The sequence below is a fragment of the Eubalaena glacialis genome, chromosome 3, assembly GCF_028564815.1.
Source record: "Eubalaena glacialis isolate mEubGla1 chromosome 3, mEubGla1.1.hap2.+ XY, whole genome shotgun sequence".
NCBI lineage: Eukaryota > Metazoa > Chordata > Mammalia > Artiodactyla > Balaenidae > Eubalaena > Eubalaena glacialis.
In genome coordinates, this window is record NC_083718.1 from 51,288,602 (window position 1) to 51,305,421 (window position 16,820).

A 16,820-nucleotide genomic window follows, 5' to 3' on the forward strand; every position below is an offset into this window, starting at 1 on the left:
AGGACATCTGCTATGTCAGGAGCTGATGGCCGGGGAGCTTGTGAAAGGATCACCTGTTCCCATGGCTCCCCCCGCCCCCTTCCCTCCCACCCCACGTCTGTCGGCCCCAGCCTCCCGTGGCTCAGACAGCCGGCCACGTTCCTCCCTTCGCTCGGGGAGCTGCAGGCACAGTGTAAGGAGGCACGTTTCCTCCCAACTTGTTAGGGAGGAACAGCTAGGGTTGATGCTTTGTCAAGCCTCCTGCTTTCCTACAAGATTGCTTTTCCTCTGCGCCCCTCCTTCAACCCTCCCCACCCGCCCCTATTCTTTCCCTATTGAAATGGGGGTTCAGAGACTGTGACTCAAAGGAGGGCAGACCCCAAACTCCCAGGAGATGGCCACCCCCTCCTGGAGCTCCGACCTGACATCTCTGCACGTGTGTGAGACGTTCACATGCCGGGGCTTGCTGTGTGAGCAGTCCTCGTGTGTCGTCTGTGGCCTGTGTAAGCACCTACATATCCCTATCTAGGGCAGCGTGGAGAAATGGCCTGAAGTAGCAGCCAGGGGCCAGGGGGAATGCTGCTCAGAGGCAAGAGGACGGCGCATTGAGCAGCCCTGCATCCGGATCTGCTGGACAGAACTGGGTTTCAATCCTGGCACCTCTGTTCACTGGGTGTGTCACTGCGGGTAGATTACTTACCCACGCTGTCGGTTTCTCCATCTGGAAGGCACTGAGCTCAGTGTTGGGTCATGGGGGCCCTGCAAGTGGCATGTCCTTTCCTCCAAGACAAGGTCTAGAGCAGGGCCAGGTGTTAGGCCAGCTACAAGCAGCTGAAATCTGTTCTTGCTACCAAACACAGCATCTCCCTAGCACCTGCCTCTCTGGAATACCTAGGAGAGGGGGAAAGGCGGCGAGGTGTGCCGGGAGCTCTCCTTACTGAAGACCTTTAGAGAGATGGGACGAAGTGGCACAGTTCCATGTGTGTTTGGTGCCCTGTTTCCAACTCAAGCTGGGCTCTGGAATGACTGATGTGTGTCAGGCTTTCCCTGGCTTTGTGTCGGTTTGCCTGCATTGGGGGACTCCACCAGCCCCAGTGGAGGCCATGTGAGGGAGGTGCATAATAATAAATTTCATTGCGTAAGGCAGCCTGTCTGTGACCCACTTCCAGAAAGTCATCAGGTTGAAGTTCAGCCAAGAGTGTCTGCGATCCCAAGGAGCCTGGAGAGGCTGAGCTGACAATGGCTCTCCAATGACATCCACCGTGTCCAGTGGGACGCACTCCTTCTTTCCTCATCCAATATTTCATGACTATCTATATTATGCCCGACACTGAGATAGGCACCAATTCCAGGTTCCAGGCCACCCTGAGGCCATTTCAGACCCGCCCAGGTGAGCACCTACAACTCAAAGGCAGCTTTCCAACCGAGGAGAGCACACGAAGTGTCTCTAGAACCAGGGATGGACTGGTGAGCTGAGCTTTCCTACGAAATGAAGGTGGGTGGGCTGGGACTTAAACTGCTGCTTGCAGAGGTTTCCGTCTGTGAGGGTCTTTCAGTCCCCTGTGCGCCGCCCCCCCTCCCCCCACCACATGGTTTGAGAGTAAAACAATGTTTCAGTTAGGCCACTTGCTTCCCAGAGAGCAGGGGGCCTTCTCCTTGCCCAGAGCATTGCCATTGGTGGCTGCCCCAGCCGGTGAATATGGTAGAGGGAGTGAGTTGGTCAGAAGCCCCCTCTCCTCCCCAACCAGGGGGTGGCATCTGTTAGATTTCCCCAGTGCTTGTTTCCTGCCTGGAGTGAGGCACAAGCCGGCAGGCAGTACCTGCCTCATGTCCCAGATCTGGAACCCAAAAGTCTTCACTCCTCAGTCCAGGAAAGAACAGGGAATTGGAAATGTACATTTCACCTTTCAGTCATTTGCAAATCCCAGGCCTCACTTTTTTGCCTCCTCTAATCATTCATTCTACATGGCTTCTCAGGGCCTTGGAAGATTATTAAATGAGAACAATCCAGATTTTTATAAACTTTGTTTCCAAGACTCAGTGCGTAGAAGTGAGATGCTCTCAGAAAAATGACATTCGTGACAAAAGTGAAAAAGGGGATGGGGAGGGAGGGTGAAAAAGAGGAAGACAGAAACCCAGGGCGCTTAGGTAACCCTCCTCTTTTGGAATTGGCAGTATTAGCTTGAGGGGGGCCTCATTTATTGCCACTGATTTCGTTGATACTTTAGGGAATGAATCAATATGCGAGCACATGCAGGTGAAAGCTGAGGCAGCACGCTGCAGGGGGACCCCGGACACTGGGAGAATTCAGGATTCAAGGCAGGCAGACAGTCTGGTTGGGGTATGGGGTAAAGCAGACCATCACAGCCAGGCAGGCAAGCCCACCTGCATGGGGGAGACCACAAAACACCAAGCACAGGGCCTGCGAAGGGCCACGGCCCGCATGCAGCGGAGAAAGCATTAACCCCAGAGGCTCCATCTACCAGCAGGAGGATGAAGAGGAACAAAGGTTTCCGGGGTCCCACACATCCCAAAGGCTTTGGGAACTGGAGCTCTGACTCCCTTGAAAGCTGCCCCGGGGCTCTTTCCAAGGTGGGAACCAGGATCCTCTATGAGCAAAGAGGGCTCGGGAAGCACAGCTGGGAAGGGAGGCGCGGCAAAGCAGCTGAATTGAGTTTTCCTGAAAAGATAATAAAAGCCCAGATGTTCACCAAGGGATTTTAGCAGAGAAAGGAGCTCTCGGCAGCCACATGCGGGAATTGCATACACAAGAGACAGAAGAAGCAGACAAGTCCAGAGCCAGTGATGACACACAGCTGAGGGCAAAGACAGAAAGTGGGAAATGTGAATGGCCGCAGAGGGATGGGGTGAGCAAAGAAGAGGGGTCGGGGTCGGGGGGATACAGGAAAGAAAACTACAGAAAACAGAGGATGAGGTGTAACGTCCTTCCCAAGCTTATGCCTCGTTCTTCTCATAGCGAGCAAACTCTGAGTTCTAGAAAACACCATACAGCAAACTGGCATGGTGTATGTTAGCAACACAGGCTCTGGAATTGGACTGAGATCAAAACCCAGCTTGACCACTCACTAGCTGTGTGATCACAGGCAAGTTACTTAACCAGTCTCTGCCAGAGTTTACTCAAATGTAAAATGAGGACAAGATAGCACCCGCCTTATGGGGTAATTGTGAGAACTGAAAGATAATTCAGGGGAAAATAGCACACAGAACAGAGCGTGGCACGCAGTTAGTGTTCTTAGCTATTATGATTTGTGTTGAAACAGAAGCCAGCCTGCCAGCCAACATTTATAGAATACACACCAAACTGGGCATGGTGCTAGGGGCTGAAGATAAAAAGAGGACCAAGGCAATGGTCCCTGCCCTGCAGGAGCTCACAGAGCAAACAGATTGGGAATCAATTCTGAATTCAGGGTAACATAGGCAGGAACAAGTTCCAGGGATGAGAGAGCACTTGCGCCAGGCCTCAAAAATAAGTAGAAAACAAACTCAGGATTCAACGTGAGTCCTATGCTTCTAGGACTCAGACTAGTGGTTGCCTCTGATGGGGGGTGGGGTGGGAGGTTGGCTGGAAGGAGCATGAAGTTCGCTAGGGTGACAGAAGTATTCCGTAGCTTGATTGGCTCTTGATTAAAATGTCACCCAGCAAGCTGGCATGGTGTATGCCATGGTTACATGGATGTCTACATTTGTCAAAACTCATCGAGCTGTATACTTAAGATCTGTGCATTCATTATATGCAAACTATATCTCAATATATATAAATTAGTTTATTGAAAATATCTTTTAAAATGAGTAGAACTGGGATTGGAGGGTCCTTCAGGCCTAGAGAACCTCATGCTCAGGGCTTGTAGGTGCAGGCAGCATGGTGCCTGGGGTAACCTGCAGCTGCTGAGGTTGGCTGGGTGTTAGGGTGTGAGGTGAAGGATGTGAGATCAGTTGGTTAGAGCCTTAGGTGCCATGTAGAGGGGACTAGACATGATCCTACTAGCCATGGATGCTGCTGAAGAGTTTCAGCCTCTCCCAAGTGGCTGGGACTGCCCTCCTTGGAGGCTAGGGGTCCATTGGTCCAGTTGGGTAGAGAGAAGCAGGCCTCCCATCCCCTCAAAACTCTGCTCAGAGGGAAGGAGGGGAGGGAAGAGGAGAAATCAGAGATGAGTAGCACAGCCATCAAAGTGAGCTGCACCCAATGCCCTAAAGGATAATCAGGGGAAAACAGTCGTTTCTTGCACCCAGGCTGAACTCTGTCAACTTCCCCTGCCCAGGAAGGGAGAATACCCCCAGTTCTTGTCATGATGCAGCAGGGAACTGACCCCCAGAGACTGTCTATTTCACGTCTGCTGGAGGCGATCTCTCTCTTCTCATGCAGACGTCTTAGGATATGTGCTGCCCCTGCTGTTTTTGTGCTTCTAAACCTAAAAGTGGCATCCAAGTGTGCACACTGCCAGCTTAAGCGCCTCTGCCTGTATGTAAGGAATTCCTAAATCTTTGTGCATTTTTGCTGTACCCCCAAACTACAACAGGCTTTTCCTAGTTGTTTGTCCCACCTGAGGCATGCTTCCTCCCACATGCCCTGCATATTCTGACCTTCCATGGTGCTCAAACCTCTCTCACTCCTGTTTTTTTTTTTTTTTTTTTTAAACACTGCCAACGCTCTCTGATCTCTCCCTTTCCTGGACACTTGTTGCAACACCAGGCAATAATTTCCTATCACCTCTCCCTCTCCCCTCTGGTAGTTCTGTTTCCTCAGCTGGAAGGAAATATAAGGCCATTACAGTCAGAGAAGAGCCTTAAAAGCTGTTGTTTCCCCATCTACTTGGGAACATAGTACATTCTTTTTTTTTTTAATTCTCTTTTTGGAGTCCTGTTTCTTTTATTTATTTATTTATTTATGTTTGCGTTGGGTCTTCGTTGCTGCACGTGGGCTTCTCTAGTTGCGACGAGCAGGGGGCTACTCTTGGTTGAGGTGCGCGGGCTTCTCATTGCGGTAGCTTCTCTTGTTGCGGAGCACGGGCTCTAGGTGCACGGGCTCAGTAGTCGTGGCTCGCGGGCTCCAGAGCGCAGGCTCAGTAGCTGTGGCGCAGGGGCTTAGTTGCTCCGTGGCATGTGGGATCTTCCCGGACCAGAGATCGAACCCGTGTCCCCTGCATTGGCAGGCGGATTCTTAACCACTGCACCACCAGGGAAGCCCCATAGTAAATTCTTAATAAATATTTATTAGTAGATTGATGACTGACTTTGGAAGGTCCAGACCACTGTGGGGATCGTCTGTGCCAAAGTCGAGCAAGTATTTTCATTTCTTCTGTTTTCAGCAGACAAAGGTCCTGTCTAGACCTCAGTCTCTGTGGAAAGAGTGGTCCTGTGGGGTCAGAGGGGCTGAAGGAGATGGAAGGCAATGTGGCTGGGATACTGTGGGATGTTGAATCCTGACCCCAGATGACCCAGGCTGCAGAGCTGTGTCCCCATACTCTCCACTAAAGAGAGCACAGCTGCACTGGGAGCGCTGGGCAAAAATGAGATCAGGTTCTGTCAAAGCCAGTATGATTCACAGGCGAGCTCAGCTTGCTGGATTGACAGCAACTGTTGAGTCATTACTGCAATTGCAGACATGAGCCGATTTACCTGCTGGGAAGAGAATTTGGGATAAACCGTGAACTTCAAAAAGTTTCTGCCTGGAAACTGAAGAGGTAACCATGGCAACCGGGAGGCAGGTTGAACTCGGAGAGGGTTCTTCATCTTGAGCAGGGAGCTTTGTGCTCTTGGATTTGCCCATCTGCGCACCATGCATCAATTCCTTTGTCTCTTTCACTTTCTTTGTCAAATGAAAAAGTACTAGCTCAGGAATCTGGAGATTGGGCCCAGGGTTCAGCTGTTTTCAGCTCCAGTGCACTTAACTAAGTGCCTTTAGCACTGCCGTTTTGTTGCCTGCAGAATGGAAATTTAAAAGCTCCTCTGGCCTATTCACAGGGAAGGCAGAAAGGACAGGAAGGTTTGAGGAGGTTTTCTGCCTAATCACTATTATTGTTGTCATGTGGCCACGTCCAGGCTGATTCCAACGTGGTACTACTGAGGGTAAGACCGGGGGTTCAATCCATCCATAAACTTGCCTTTATTGCTTGGAGAAGCTGTCTCAGACACCACCCACGTCCCCATTCGGCAGCTGCATAATAAAAGCATATGCACTGGGGCCGGAGCAGCTGCAGGTGACAAAACAACCCTCATCCCAGCTGACGAACTCCTCCAGCAGAAGGGCCTGCCAATGCTGCCGGGTGGGCTGCGTCATCGTGTGGGCCAAGGGCTGTGCTGAGAAGCAAACGTTCAGAAAGGCATCCTTCCGTTGCCCCCCTCCCAACCCTTGCCCATCGCCCTGCCCCACACCGATCCAGCCCTGGACTTGTGAGAAAAGTAGAACAAGAGCCAAGGTGGGCGAGACGGGGCGCAGGTGGGAAGCGGCATCTAAGATGGTACTACCAATGCGTGAGCTGCTGCCTCGCCTGTCCCTGTGTTCCACTAACCAACCCACTAACCACCCGGGAGGCTGGGGAGGGTTCAGCTCTGGCTTCAGAGAGCTTTAGGTTTTGACTAACTGGATCATCTTCCGCAGGGCCCCCATATTGTTCTGATTTGGGCCTCTTTTCCTATAGCAGTGCCTCAATGGCTCTCTCACAGGCCTTCCTCCCCTCTTCCCCTCTGTGGTTTTCCCCTTTCCTTCCCTGACCAGCTTTTCTGGGACTTCTCACTGGGCTCTGTCAGGTGGAACCTCTTCGCCTCTGGTTTCCGACCCTTACTTCCAGGCCCTGCTGAGGAATAGCAATTCTTCAATGCCTCTCATGAAATAAACACGTAAACTCCGAGAGTCACAAAAAAAACTTGCTACTTTGCCTTATTGCCTAGCAACCCCTGTAACCCTACTAAGTAAACCTGAGAGCGAAGGTTGACTGAGCGCTGACTACGAGCTGAGCCCTGTCCCAAGCACCTTCCAGGTGTGGCTGCAGGTGCTGTGGTGTGTCTCCCAGATCTGCGTTTGGGACCAGGCCCTCATCCCCCGGGGTGCTGGCGGCTGTAGGCTCACAGCCGTCTCTCGCTGGGAGTTGCCCTTGACAGAGGGAATTGCCTCGTTTAAAATTAGGCCGTCCAATGAACCGTTGATGTGGGATACAAAGGCCCGGCCCCTTGCTTCACTGCGGGACTGCTCAGAAGGGTCATCCCACTCCAGAGCATCCCCTGGGACCAGCTTCGGGCATTCGTTTCCTCCCTCTGCCCAACCCTGCTTCCCTCACACCCTCTTAGTTCCCAGAACTCTCCCCAGCAAGTCTCTGCCTCCCAGAAACTGAGTTTCCCGTCTCCTGGGGAATTCAAGCTAAGAATTAAATTTCTTTAGTTCTCATAACAACTTTATGAAATAAGCGCATCATGTTTTCGTTTTAGAGACAAGGAAACGGAGGCATGGAAAGGTTGAGAAACTCGCCTAAAGTCTCCCATCAGTAAATGGTGGAGCCCAGATTTGAAACTGAGAAACCTATCCCTAGATGGCACACTCTTAACCTTAAGTGCAGCCTCTTAATAGCAATCCCAAAGGGAAGTGAGGGGCAATGGGGAGGCTGTGATGCCTTTATGGAAAAGTGAGGAGAGAGGCAGGGCATTTATTACCTTTATCTCAGAGATGAGGACGCCGAACTAGCTAGCAACTGCTTAAAGGCAGGATCATTCATTAGTTCCGGAGGTGTTGGGATTCTAATCTGCTGAGGGGCAGTGAAAAAGCATGGTACATTCATATTTGACTTCTGGCAAAACACTTACTAACTGTGTGACTTTGAGCAAGTTATTTAACCCGAGTCTTAGTTAAAAAGTACATAGTAGATGCTCAATAAAGCCAGCCACCACCCCCACCCCTTGTCTGCTATTTCTAACTCTGATCTTGGGCAAGTCTCTCTAACGTTCTGACTCAGTTTCTTCATCTATAAAATGGAGGTGATGATGACAAAGGGCTTACTTAGTTGACCCGTGGCCATTTGGCTAGGAGCACAGTAAATGGAAGTAATCAGTGTAACCATGATGCTCTCCTGCCTGGCTTGCATCCTGTGCTCCGGTCCTGCAGGACCCAACAGACTCAGGCTCAGGCTGTGCTCGACACCGTGCGTGCCTCCCCGAGGAGGCACCCCAACACCAATCCTCCTGGCACCGCTGAGTTGGTTTCCTGCTTTTACTAGCGGCAGAAGGTGTTTTTTTTTCCCCCTACTAAACTGGGTGTGCGCTTCTCATCTCCGTGTGACTTCTCTGCCGCTTCTCCCTCCCCACGCCGGTGTCCGCCCGGAGGAGGGGGTTAGCCCCGTGAGCACCCCCGCGGTGTGAAGGTTGCACGAGGGTAGCGGCGCATCCCGGGCAGGGCGCCCCGCCCCGTCGAGCTCCAGGCCCCTCCTGCGCCTTCGCCCGCGCTCAGTATCGCTCTCCGATTGGTCGGCGGCGCGCAGCCCCGCCCCGCCCCCTCCAAGGCAATAAAAGCCGCTGGCTCGGCGCAAGCAGTTGAGTAAACCCAATCTTCGCAGACAGGCGCTGGCCGCCGCTGCTCTGCCTCCTCGCGCCCTGCGGTGCCCGCTGGAGCCCGTCACCATCCTCCACACGACGTGCTGCCCTGCACCCGCAGCCATGTGCCGGACCCTGGCCGCCTTCCCCACCACCTGCCTGGAGAGGTAAGAGCAGCTTGTCCAGCTGCCTGGAGGAAGAACAAGTCCCACCAACCTTAGGGAGTGCAGCGGTGGCAGGCTTGCAGACCTGGGTGGGCTGGAGAATGGGACGCAAGTGACGAGAGGCAGAGGTCAACTTGGTTCCACGTTCTCAGATGCCTCCCTTAGAGTCTTAGAGAAGGATGGGCGACAAGAATGGAGAAGGCAAAGCAAAGGGAAGCAGGGGGACCACTGCTTACTGCCATTCCCCATCCTCTGACAAGTGGCAGTTCTACTCAGGTGACCCAGCTTCAGGAAAACCACGGTGGCATCACCAGGCAGAACTGAGTCTTCCCCGGTTTCTTAAGCACTTGGTTTTCATTCTAAGTCATAGGTCTAGGGGCATGGCCTCCTCTGGCCCTGGAAAGGCAGGGAAGTGTTTTTCAGCAGCCCCCCCAGTGAGGGATGTGCCCGCTTCCCAGGGAGCTACTCACCCACTCCAATCCTTGCTGGAGCTGGGAAAGAAAAAGTAAAGATGAAGGCAGAAATCAGCTTCCACACAGCTCCAGAAATATTTGTGACAAGTCTAAGAGAGTGCTGAACTGCCTTCTGCTAATCAACAGGCACAAAGATTGATCAGTGTGACTTAAGTGGGAAAAAGCCCATGTGTGCTGTACTGTAGACCCAGAAAGTATAAGACCTACCGAGGCACAGCTTAAATATTGCTTTCATGGTTTCTGGGTTCATGATACCGCTGAGAGAGGCAACATTTAGGCCCTGGGAACAGTTACGGGTTCCCAGGAACCCCAAGGCTGGAATTTGAGTGACACTAACCTGAGCTCTTCTGGGACCTCATAAATCTCTCTGCCCTGGCTGAGCGAAGGGAGAATCCTCACAAGCTCGTGCTTTGTCTTCCAGAGCCAAAGAGTTCAAGACACGGCTGGGGATCTTTCTTCACAAGTCAGAACTGGGCTCCGGTACTGGGAGTGTTGGCAAGTTCGAGTGGGACAGTAAACACAGCAAAGAGGGGTAAGTCCTGCTGAACAGCCTAGGGCCCCTAGAGAGAGGGAGCCAGATTTAGGAAAGGAGTCCTGAGAAGGAAAATACCAGGAGAAATTAGGACATGCCAGCGTGGACGTTGGTGACCTCTTCCTAGAGATTGTAATGGAGCTGGTCATAGCTGGTCTGCTATGGCTGCCTGGCTCATGGGTGACTGGGTGGATGGCTCCAGGCTTCTAATTCCACCAACAAATGAGCATACCCAGGGCCTGAATGTCTAGTTACCAGACTCCCGCACCTGGAGATGTCATTGCACATGCAAGCAGGGCAAGGGCAGGGTCCAAGGCCACTGGAGGGTTTTAAATTAGTGACTACTTCCACTGACATGCACTTTACCTGGAAGCCCTTTTATACTGACCATCAACTGTGCCAGGTGCTGCATTAGGCTCTGGGGTTATGGGTAGACATAATCTCTATTCATAAGACCCTTATTTCCTTGAGAAAGTATACAAAACAAGCTCTGAGAGTCAGGGGAATAGAAAGAATTTTGGACAGCGAAGACACAGTCTTAGATATTTACTGAGGGCCAGAAGGTCCCTGCTTTGGTTTCTGGTTACTGAGCTGTCCTCTAGAAAACCCAACTATTTCCCTGAACCCCAACCAAGAGTTTGAGGCATCAGCTCCAATAATTATACAATTATACAATTGTGTGAATTATACAACTTCCATCAGCGTTCTGGCTAGGATTTGTGCTGTGCAGTAGTTTGTTGATTTTTTTTTTAAATTAATATCCTGCCTTTTTTTTTTTTTAGCAGAAACTTCTCAGAAGATGTGCTGGGGGGGAGAGAGTCATTTGACTTGCTGTTGAGCAGTAGAAGTGAGTGGGACCCTGTTGTGTCTGTCTGTGGATGGCACATGTGTACCCATGTGCCGTGGAGCCAGCCTGAGGATGCTGAAAGTGTGGGCAAAATAGTAGTAGTAGTAATAATAATAATGATCCCCTAGTGTGCCAGCCTCTATTCAGAATACAAAGGCAGGTCCTTGTTCGAGAAAATTACATCCTAAAAATAGAACCATTAACTACAATTGCTGTCTTGTCGTCTTTTATTCCCGGCTGGCTGTCCCCGCTGTCTGACCTGTCTCTTCCTCTCTCCCTGCAACCCCAGATGGAGTGGCCGCCTTCCACGCCTTCCTGAAGACAGAGTTCAGCGAGGAGAACCTGGAGTTCTGGCTGGCCTGTGAGGAGTTCAAGAAGCTCCGGTCAGCTACCAAGCTGGCCTCCCGGGCTCACAGGATCTTTGAGGAATTCATCTGCAGTGAAGCCCCCAAAGAGGTCAGAGCCGTGACATATTCCAGGGATCCTGCAGACCCTGCCTGCTCCTTCCCCACTGAGAATTGGGGATGGTGGGGGGCCAGCAAGGAAAGGGCCAAGTTTAGAAATAGAGTGGCTTCATTTGGCACAGGAGGCTGCAGACTATAAAAGCCAGGCTCTGGGCCACCCCTGCCTGCTGTTACCCTCATACTCACCAGTGGGACCGGAGGGGTTGGCAGGTGTTTTTTTGGCTTCTGTCCATATGCACTTCTGTAAACTAAGCCCTTTTTAGAGCTCAAAACACTTACACAACTGGGGAGACAGGTCATCATAGGATAACCTGGCTCAGTCCCCTGGTTGACCTGCCTCAGGTCTGTGGTCTGTGAACCTTTTAACCTTCCCCCCAGGCCTCCACTGTGTTTGATAGAGAATATGGCGCCACCTTGTGGAGAGAGAGTAGTAATGCCTTGCTTTTGTATCTGTACAATATTATATTTTCTGAGCACTTTTATTTATTCCATAAAGATTTGTTGAGCATCAGTTACATGCAAGGCACTATTATAGACATTGAGGATACGGCAGTGAACAAAAAGTCTCTACCCCAGTGGGAGAAGATGACAATAACCAATTAAGTAAATATTGTCAGGGAATGATCTGTGCTCTGATAAAAACAAAGCAGGATATGGAAGGGAATACCAGAGTACGGGGTGGGAGGATGTGAGGTCTTTCTGATTTATAAAGGGAAGTGAGGGGTGGGCTGTTTGATAAGGTGACATGTGAACAGAGACCTGAAAAGGAGGAAAGAACATTGTAACACAGGAAACGGAAAGTGCAAAGACCAGAGTGTGCCTTTTGTGATCACAGACCAGCAAGTGGGCCCATGTGGGCCCAGAGTGAGGGAGAGAGAGTGAGAGATGATGTCACACAGGTGGCAGATGGCCAGGTGCCAGCCCAGGTGGCCGTGTGGGCTCATTGCACACTTGGGCTTTTCCTCTGAGTGACGGGAAACAACAGAGCTGCTAGCAAACTGACTTGGGTTTTAAAAGGCTCGCTCTTTTGCTGGGTGGAGAATAGACCCCGGGGTTAAGGGGAGAAGAGAGAGACACCAGGTAGCAGGCGCTGGCACTAGTCTAGGAGAGAGGTGGTGGTGACTTGAACCCGGGTTGTTACAGTGGAATGGGTGAAAAGAGGTTGGATTTGTACCCATTCTCAACATATCCTGGGTCATTCTGAGAGACTGGAGGACAGACACTGGATCAGAGGTGGGGACAGGCCCAGAGTTGAAAAGCCCATTGATGGTCAACTCTGGAGACCCCCGGTTCTGTGCTCGGAATCCAGTGCGCCTTCCACTGCCCCACGTGCCAGCCCTCCCGCGCCTGCTGGCCTCCTGCCCCTGCCACCCCGTGCCCTGACGTCCGCGCACCCACGTGCTTGCCCTCCTTCCCACAGGTGAACATAGACCACGAGACCAGGGAGCTGACCAGGACGAACCTGCAGACACCCACGGCCACGTGCTTCGACGTGGCTCAGGGGAAGACGCGCACCCTGATGGAGAAGGACTCGTACCCGCGCTTCCTGAAGTCCCCAGCTTATCGGGACCTAGCTGCCCAAGCCGCGGCCGCCTCCGCCTCCCCGTCCGAGCCCTCGCATACCTGAGCCTCCGGGCTGGGAGGGGGCCAGCCGGGCAGAGAGGTTGGGTCGCCCGTAGCCGAGGCGCCGCCCCCGTGCGGGGGGCGGGTTCTGCAAAGCCAGAGAGCACAGCGAAGGGAAAAGCCCACCCGGTGACACCCTCTCCTCCAGACACTGCGGGACTGAATTCCGTGCGTGAGAGGGTTCCCCCACTTCTAGGACCTGCGCCCAAGGGCTTAAGAGGAGGGTTGTGTGTGGCTCTCTGGGGGAAAAGAAGGATGGTGCAAGAGTCAGCATCGGCTCTGGCCGTTCTCAGCGGGGCAAGGGATATTCCAGGGTGCTTTGGGAAACTTGTGGATGAAGGGAAACTTGAAAATGAGTGAGGGAAAGACAACCAGGGTAGCCGTTCTGCCTGTCCATCGGTGGACACATCCTGGTTTCCTAATTCCCAGACTGTCCTGGGCACACAGGGAACCATGGATGTGGAGCCTTCCCATCCCATCCTCTTCACCTGCCTCTGGGCTGCCCGGGCGTTCCCTAGCTTGCATTTCTCAACACTCCTGTGTCCAGCCTGGCAGTCTTGTCAAGGCCAGAGAACCAAGGTGATGCTTGCCCCAGATGAGATTTTTACCTCAAATACTGGCCTTCAAGCCCCTTTCCAGATCAGTAGAGAGCCCTGAAAAGAGGCCATCTTGCTCACGTGAAATGAACCTTGGTGCCCTTGGTGGCCTCTTGCGGGTGCCCCGACCCTGTGTGTGCAGCAGGGTCCACCTGTGAGCAGGGCCCGCTGAGGACCTCTTGCTGGGATGTGTCCTCTCTTAGCTCCGTGCTGCTGTTGAACGTGGGGCCCATCAGGAGAAGGGCATGGGGCCTCTTGGTGAGCCAGCTCTTTTGCCGGGCAGGGTGGAAGGAGGGAGAAAAGGATCCTGAGAAACAAATCTCTTGGCAATTCCAGAAAATCCTCTTTAAATCAAGCTCATCTTTCATTTTTGTGGGTCTGAGAACAGGGAAAAAGAGATCCCCCAGGATGGAAGGGGAGCCTCGTGTTTCTTTCCTGTGGATGTGAGGTACACTCACTGGGGTGTCGGGAGAAATGAGGCAGGAACCTCAATGAACTTGGACAGACCATAGAAGCTGGGAAGAGCAGGACTGGGGGCAATCAGAACCAGCTTGTCACCTCAGGGCATCACTGAGCACACATTCCGTGGTGGGACTTCTGCCCGGGCCCAGGCTGGGGAGGTGAATTAACCGGGCAGCTCCCTTGTGCCCCAGGAAAATCCACACTGTTCTCTCTGCGCTATGAGGTCCTCCAGGAGACAATTATTTAAGTCTAACATATTGTTGGTTTTGTGACCGTGGTCATGGCACATTATTTTTACTGCTGTTGTCGTGTTGTTGCTATTGTTATTTATTGTCATTTGAGTTTGCCTCTACTGGAGAATCTCAACAGGAGCTGGTGGCCTGACTCTCTCCCTCTCCACTGGACTCTACCTCTTGAACATGCTGGAAACCTCTTAGCACCTGTCAGGAACTCCTCCCTGTTTAAATATTTATTTATTGTTGACAACTGGAGCTGGTTTTCTAGATGTGAATAATGTACTCGATCCCCATTTTCCTGTTTCAGCATGTTATTTTATTGTGAAATAAAATAAAACCCAAATATGAGATCCTGTCTCCAAGGGCTGTGTGGTCAGGGGAAGAGGGAGAGGGAAGTGCCAGCGGGAGTCTTGTGGGAGAGCTGGCGTCCGGAGATGACACAGGATGCATGGGGAGCTTTCGAGTTACGGGCAGAGGCACAAGTCAAAGGCTCAAGTTTGCCTGGTGACCTGTTCGAACGGTGGCCACCAGGATGGGTAACTTCATTCAGCTGGTGACAGCCCAACTTGTGTCAAGCCATTGTGTCGTGTTGATTGGACCTGGCTCAGCTGTCATTTCAGAGCCCATCTCCTCTCTCCACCCAGCCCAGCACAAGCCATTCCCAGTTCTTCTTCTTCGAACAGAGCAAGGGGTGGTTGCCCCTGGCCAAGTAGCCACACATTATCAGTTGGGGGGGACTTCTGTGCCATTTTCACCTTTGCCCATTTCCAATTTGCATTAGTATCCTTTTAAGATGTCATATAAATTCAGGGAATTAGTATTCCTTATAATTTCATAGACGTCTCTGAGATGAGCTTTGGGAAGCCACTTGAACATGGGACTGTTCCATTCCCGGGGCAGAGGGAATGAGAGGTTTGCGCTGGGCTAGGAAGAATTTTGGGGTAGGCTTGCAAGGATCCAGTCTGCTCTCTCTCTGCCGATCACCTACTCGTTCTCCCTAAATTCTTCTCTACGTTGAATTATCTGTTTATATAAAGATAATTGAGTAAAGTGACCAGACTTCAGGTACATTGAGTAGAAAACCCCATGGAATCACATTCTAAGCCCAGATCTAAGAGGTGATTCTATGCGTGATGCCAGGAGGGATTCTGAGGTTAGGGGCCTGGGATGGAAGATGGGAACACACACCGTGGCAGGCCCTGATCTCATTTAGTCCTTACGACAGCTCTGTGAGGTAGGTATGATAACTCTACAATACAGATGAGGAAACTGAAGCTCTTGGGGGCATCGGGGGTTGAGAGGGGAACATGCCCAGGGCAGCTGGCTCGAGAGAGTGGCAGAGATGCGACCGGAGCCCAGTGACACCATGAGGGGGAGGGAGTCCAGTCTGTGAGGGATGGTCGAGGGATATGATGGACGAGGGAAGAAGAAAGATGGTACCCAGAGAGGTGGGGAGGTAGGAACCTTGTCCTCTTCTCATTACTTTCCTTCCATCTTTTTGCCTTTTTTACATGCATTTATTGCATCTAGTGCATTCTGTGTGCCTGGCAGAAAACCAAAATAGCCGTACCATCAACTGCAGGTAGCCTCATTTAATGGTGGGTGGGGATTCTGGATAAGTTTAGACAAGGGCACAAATGTGTATTTTCTGAAGCAGTATGGGTGCCAGTAGGAAAACGTGGGTGTAATTGGCGAGTAATGGAGAAATGAACTGGGGTGACGGACATCCAGTGACTGGGGTGGGTGCTGGCAGGCTCCTCAATCCAGCAAGACCATCCTCAAGGCTTGTTCCCCTCCCCTAGCCCTTCTTCTCACGTACAGGGTGGTCTTGGAGCCCATGGTGTGGCCTGAAGGTGGTAGATACGCATTAGAGATAAAGAAGAACGACTCTTGGCTGACCTAGACGTCTCCCAGGTGTCAGGCTCAAACCAACACAGGACCTCTACTGTATTGGTTCTCAGAGTGTTTAAGTGATTTCCTGAAAATCACGCAGCCAGCAAGAGGTCTCCAATATCTTTAAACTCACTGGCTCTGGTCCTCCCCCAGAGCACTTCAGGCTTTTGCTTAGCACGCAAAGCACTTCCTGAGTGGGCTGCTTATGCCTTTCCGGCCTCTCCTCCCAATCCCTCACCTGCCCCTTGAAAACAAATCTTTCACGGTTCCCAGATTCACCCTACTGTTCAAGCCTCCTTGCTTTTGCCTCCTGGACCACCTCCCTGCTGTGTCCCCTACTCTCATCACTCCATCAGCCTGGGGATGCATCTTTCAAAAGCCGGCTCAAGGGTCTTACTGGGGCGCCTTCCCTGAGCCTTTGGGTCTGATCCCTGAAGCCTGTGCTTCATGTGCCCCCACGGCTGCTCACCCTCATCAGAGCACTTACATCCCTCCTTTCTGTCTCCCTTTACCAGACGGCAAACTCCTGGGGTTTAGGCATGTCCCCCTCTCCAATTTTCTACACCCAGGGCCTAGCATATACATGTTTAGCAGATGGCTCTTACGTTAATGATTAATTTTAAATCCAGCAGGAGAAACGTTTGGATGACCATTTCCAACTTCCTACCAGACTCCTCTCCCTGGACGTCCCACAGGCTCATCGTATGGAGCGCATTCAAAGCCAAGGTCATCATCGTCCCCCTCAGATATCCACTGCCTTCTGGTCCCCTAACCCTGATAGGGAGAGACGCTGCTTCTCCTCCTGGCTCCCCGAGACGTCTTTACAGTTTTTGTTTTTAAATAAATTTATTTATTTATTTATATTTTTGGCTGTGTTGGGTCTTTGTTGCTGCACACGGGCTTTCTCTAGCTGCAGCGAGTGGGGCCTACTCTTCATTGCAGTGCGTGGGCTTCTCATTGCGGTGGCTTCTCTTGTTGTGGAGCACGGGCTCTAGGCACGTGGGCTTCAGTAG

General features: G+C 51.9%; 1 protein-coding gene across 2 annotated transcripts; it reads left to right on the forward strand.

Annotated features, from left to right (window-relative positions):
• The first annotated feature begins 8,538 nt into the window (after positions 1–8,538).
• Positions 8,539–14,242, forward strand: RGS16 (regulator of G protein signaling 16). Of its 2 annotated transcripts, none has more exons than XM_061185642.1 (5): positions 8,539–8,684; positions 9,576–9,686; positions 10,469–10,533; positions 10,823–10,989; positions 12,418–14,242. In XM_061185642.1, the coding sequence occupies exons 1-5, from the start codon at positions 8,641–8,643 to the stop codon at positions 12,622–12,624; spliced, it is 594 nt and encodes a 197-aa protein (XP_061041625.1). In that variant the 5' UTR covers positions 8,539–8,640; the 3' UTR covers positions 12,625–14,242. The 2 variants fall into 2 exon arrangements, with proteins under 2 accessions (XP_061041625.1, XP_061041626.1); XM_061185643.1 differs by having other exon boundaries at positions 10,472–10,533.
• The last annotated feature ends 2,578 nt before the right edge of the window (positions 14,243–16,820 follow it).

Coding starts and splice junctions, on each gene's coding strand:
- RGS16 (XM_061185642.1), top strand. CDS start 8,641: ATGTGCCGGACCCTGGCCGCCTTCCCCACCACCTGCCTGGAGAG. Junction 8,685..9,575: donor CCCACCACCTGCCTGGAGAG/GTAAGAGCAGCT, acceptor TTTGTCTTCCAG/AGCCAAAGAGTTCAAGACAC. Junction 10,534..10,822: donor CTTGCTGTTGAGCAGTAGAA/GTGAGTGGGACC, acceptor CTGCAACCCCAG/ATGGAGTGGCCGCCTTCCAC.